Source organism: Cyprinodon variegatus, unplaced genomic scaffold, assembly GCF_000732505.1.
Source record: "Cyprinodon variegatus isolate N-32 unplaced genomic scaffold, C_variegatus-1.0 Scaffold10, whole genome shotgun sequence".
In the NCBI taxonomy this organism is placed as follows: domain Eukaryota; kingdom Metazoa; phylum Chordata; class Actinopteri; order Cyprinodontiformes; family Cyprinodontidae; genus Cyprinodon; species Cyprinodon variegatus.
The window spans coordinates 2,333,921-2,339,132 of NW_015150463.1; the positions used below are offsets into that span (position 1 = coordinate 2,333,921).

The 5,212-nt window shown below is 36.0% G+C and overlaps 1 protein-coding gene across 1 annotated transcript in view; it reads right to left on the minus strand.

Annotated features, from left to right (window-relative positions):
• The window catches only part of tgfb2 (transforming growth factor beta 2), an 18,669-nt gene that overhangs the window by 11,223 nt on the left and 2,234 nt on the right, over nucleotides 1–5,212 (minus strand). Inside the window, exon 2 of the mRNA XM_015379791.1 lies at nucleotides 2,246–2,409. Within this exon, the coding sequence (XP_015235277.1) occupies nucleotides 2,246–2,409 (164 nt within the window). The remainder of the gene's footprint in view (nucleotides 1–2,245; nucleotides 2,410–5,212) is intronic.

Here is a 5,212-nt window from a genome sequence, read left to right on the forward strand (position 1 = left end):
ATGTTCCTCCACACTCTGTACTTATGTCACTGAACACCTTAAAAAAAAGGACAGTCTCTATAATGTGGAAAGCTGAAAGACTTTGAAGTGCCGGTCCTTTGTAAGGAAGTTGAATGACAGCTATTCCAATAATCTTACTGATGAATGGGAGGTTTAAGATAGGCCTGTAGTTCTGCAGAGGCAGTTTTTCCCAGTTGTTCTCTTCTAATATTGGTTTGATAATGGCTGATTTTAGGACCTCGGGAAAACACCTAAATAAAGGGGTGTGATTATTAATTGAGTTGAATCAAATGTTATGACAGGAAGAAATTTCTTAACAAAGCTGTGGGTTAAACAATTGAGGGAGCTGGAAGAAAAGCTCAACTCCTGCATGATTTCTTCTAAGTTTTGTAGGTTTTTTTTTTTTTTTTTAAGTGAAATTGGACAATTTTGTAAAAGCCTTCTAGTTGGAGACAACTTTGGGACCGGACTTCGTATGGATGAAGTTAGTAAATTTGTTGCAGGCTCTGGAGGAGTGGGGTTCAGATGCTGCAATCACAGGACAGTTGTTAACCTGTCAGCTGGCGAATAAGGCACGAGCATTGTTAATCTTTCTGCCATTGATCTAAGGGAAGAAATACTTTTAAAATTTAAGTTATTTCTATATAGTCTCTTTTTATAGTTAATATAGTAAATCTGGATTCCAGGTTTTATCACCTGCGTTCAGCTTTTCAACACTCCCTTTTTTTTTTTTTTACTTCTGATTGATGGAGCACATCCCTTTGCAGAAACAGCCTTTAATCAGAGCAGTTAAGTCAATTATGTCCGAGATTTCAGAATAAAATATATCTACCAGCTTATCTACAAAGTTAGAAGACAAAGTAGAGGTAGGAGGGTAAATCTGGTTAAAGGTTTCAGTCTCATCATCCATAAAGATGCGTTTTCTCATTATATCTCTTTGTCTAAGTGAGTCATTAGAAATGGCAACCTCAGTTTTAGACACCTTGAAAATGTTTAGACTCTTGGGGATGATCAAGACCAAAATATGTCCCTGTTTGTGAGTTTGCTGTTAACATGTTGAGTCAAACCAAAATTTCCAGGACTGTAAATTAGTTCTATTGCCCAGAAATAGAACTAATGTCATCAGGATCGTCAGTGTGAATGTTAAAGTCTCCCACATCAATTTAACAGTCCTAATCAACACATATCACAAATAACAGGTAATTAAAAATCACTGAAGAAGGATAATTTTAGCTAAGGGCGCCTTTAAATATCCAAAACATGGTTCAGACCGGGCTCCTCACCTGCCGAGGCAAATATTCGAGAGTGAAATTGACCCAAAAATACATTAACAAAATCGTCACGCCCCACATATTTTCTAGTTATATCATATTAAGTAGTGTATCTACATCTTATTTGATAATATAATGTTGTTAGTAAAATAGTGTTGTTAGTGAAAGGAATAAAAAGTAGGACGGTGACAGTTTTCCTCCAAATACAAACACAAACGTAAGTTTGGGTTTGTAAGATTTTCTTTTAAAATGTGGTTTAATTGTCCCTAAAATGCTGGGTCAATGTGTACACAAAGCAAAATGGATTAAAATAACAAAACTGGAACGACAAAATTGTTTTTAACTTTTTTGAGGTCCTTAAACCTTTTTTAAAATTATACATTTTGAATATTTAAGGTCTTTGATACAAAGATAAATTAGTGGATTCTAAAGAACTAAATAGGCCTTGTATTACTACATGATCAGGCTGCAAATTTATTTTGTAAGAAATAAGGTATGAAACAATTGGCCTATAAAATCATGATATGGAGACGTTTCGGTTCATTTTGCTTTTTTTCCAACTGAAATACCCACACACAAAAAAAAACTGCTGCCTCTGGTGGCTTTGTACTGCTTATGCTTTAATTGGTACCATAACAGGTTTCATCTATATAATCTACTCATGGTCTACTGCATTAAATTACGTTATTGGTCACCAATAAAAATATCCACCACCTGCTGGAAGTTTCAGAGCTCCTGATTGGATTTGGTCAGTTGGCTTTTGTTTATAGGACGTAGAAGGTCCTAATCTAACAACAACAATATATCCATAGGTTGTGTATAAATTATTTTTCTGTAACATCCTGAAAATTCCCACCAGAACATGCTATCTAATAGGTAGACCCAGGTTGGATAACTTCAACCATTTCTTCATTCCAATAATATAAATTGATTTTAACCTTTGGCATAAAATTAACTGTAGACCTGGTGGTTACCTGGTAAAGCTCCACTCTTTGCTCCGAGGCCCGAGCCTGTGGGTTAGGAGCTCTGAAGATCCTGAACTCAGCCTTAACCAGGGTGCTGTTGATCAGGTCCACGTCCCTGACATCAAAGTAGACCACTCGGTAGTGGGGGTTTGCTGCTGCTGGCTGCACAGCATCTGAATGGGAAAGAAATCCAGAACTATGACTAATGGTCAAACCTTCAGACTGCGGGACTGATGCATTGTCTCGGACATAATTGCTGCTGATGAGAGTCTTCCAGCTAAATTACAGACTTAAAGTGTTGGGTCTGATGTATAATGTATGGCTGATTGATGGGTTGAGTGCATGAAAAAAATCACCCAGTTATGTAATTACATAATACCCAGCTCCATTACCCTCAAATCTCCAACAGGTCTGTTAAACCCAAGAGCCAGCTGTCACCACAGAAGACAGAGTGGCTGGTTAAATGGTCCCTAGCAGCGGTGCAGTACAGAGGACACGCTGTACTATCCTAAACAGACACTTTTAAAGTGCCAAAAACGTTGATCTAAAACAGAGGTTACATTTTTGGTAAAACCTTTTTGTTAAATAGTCAAATTGTTAATTTATTAACTTCAACACTTATGTAGAACTGAATAAAATATTGCTATAGGTTATATAAATAACAAAAATGTATGAGTCTATCATATGGCTATCACATAGTTGTTAAGGAAAAGATAATATATGAACCTTATCTTCAGAGATGCAAAACATACCGTGTCACCAGAAGTATAATTCATACTATAGTACTTTGAAATAGTGTCTCCTAAGTTCATGTTAGTATTAGTACACCAATCATAGCTGTTAGTATGCGCTTAAAGCACTTATTTTAGCAACTATAGTTATACGATTATGAAAACAAACCGAAATGACTACTATTTGTTTTCACAGGTTTTTTAAGATAATTATATTGGTTTTTCAAGGATCATTGACTGTGAATAGAAATCACTGGATGAACAGAGGCATTCACTTTTTAAATTCTCCTATGTTTGCTTTCAAGGAGACGGCTTTTTAATAATTAGCCCCGTCTTAGATCCACATTACAAGTTCCAAGTGTTTCATTGGATTTTGCCCGCTTTTTTACACACTTGACATTTCCAAAGAACTGCTTTTTTGTTTTAAAAGGTAAAAGTGCTGATTTTATTCAGAAATGTTGTTAGACAGAGGATGACTGTCCAGGACAGCAGGGCCTGAGGGTACTAGTGGGGAAAAAAAACGTTCTTTCATTCGCTCCAGTGACTATGAATTCAATATGTAATCAGGAGCCTCCAACTTTTTAAACTTTGTTAAAACCTAATATATCTTAAGTCTATTTATTTAAGGTCTAATCTACATCACCAGTTACATAAGAAAAAGATCTGTTAATACCTAATATGTTCTCATTCTCAATAAACTGTAGAAAATTACCATCTTTACAACAGAAAATATCTTTTAGGTTCCAGCAGGTCTTTCTGCTTAAAGAATCACATGATGGAAGATTTCATGAAGGATGACGGATCTCTCAAGTCTCAAGTTATTCTGTTTTCCAGCTTAATCAAGACTACATGACTTTTAGAAACTATTCATCAGATGGAAGTTATTTCCAGGCCTGAAATATCCTTCACTTGGGATACAATTCATTTTTAGGCACGCAAAACAATCTCTTGTGCATCATGCGTATCAAATTTTTTTTGTCTTGTATCCGTCCATCCATCTTCTCCCACTTATTCCGTCAGGGTCATGGTGGGGCTGGTGCCTATCTCCAGCAGCCTGTGGGCAAAATGCTGGACAGGTCATCAATCTATCGCAGATATTTTGTCTTGCTTCAAAGCAAAGCTAAGACTTAATCATTCTTTTGACTAAATCATTTTGTTCTTGTTCTCTAGAGATGTTTCATGCTTACAGAAAAAGAAACCCGACACCACAAGTAGCTACAATTAAAACCCATGTTATGTATACCCCTTACAGATTTAGGTTTAGATTTAACCTGTAATTTTTTCTCTTCTGACTGTAAATAATATTAGCCTAGCAGCGGCCTGTCCAGAGTCCAAACTCAGATCTGATAGAGAACCTCTGGAGGGAGCTAAAGATTAAGGTGATAGCAAGGAGGCCTTTCTAGCTCTAAGAATAGGAGCTAATCACTAAAGATAAATTATCAAAATTACAGCAGACAGTAACAATAAGCTAAACGTCCAGTAGGATAGGGATGTTATTGTTGTAGAAGCTCTGTCTTATACTGCATATTGGATTATTACAAGAGTATAGTTTCAATATATCCTAATGGCACTAATCCAGCATCTAGAAAAGGATCAGTTTATACTTTAAACTTATATATATCATTTCAAATTAAGAAATAAGCCAAATACCCAGTGGGCCCACCTTACCCAGTCACCAACAGGTACGTAATTTGGATGTTCTGATTTTAATTCAAAGTTAAAAGTGATTAATGTTGGATTTCACATTACTAATGGAGCCAAACCAGTAAAGAAATTTATTTGGCCTTCAAATTAAAGTTGAGTTGATCTTCAAAATAAAAGTCTATTGTTTCCTTGGATTTATTAGTTTGTTTACAATCCTTATCTTTGTTTCTCTAATCTGTCTTCATTTACAAATCCATCAATTTTTAAAATCTATGATTATGATTATTAAAACAATGAAGGGTTTGGAGGTGTCCTAACATCTTATCAAAGTAGCTCGCTTCGGGTTTAACCATTTCATAGTCATGCTTTCCGGGCCAAGGACCCCCAAACAGATGGCGAGATGGAGCGGGGACCCCCTAATTATATATATTGTATGAATTTGTGTTACATCAAACTGGTCCTATAGTTACTCTATTACAGATGTACTAATGTAACGAAAGTCATTTTACTCTGGGATTATTAAAGTATTTCTGATTCCTGGTTGATGGGACAGGTGTTGTGAATGAAACGGTGCCCAGCTTGAAAGAGCTCCTGTGTGTCG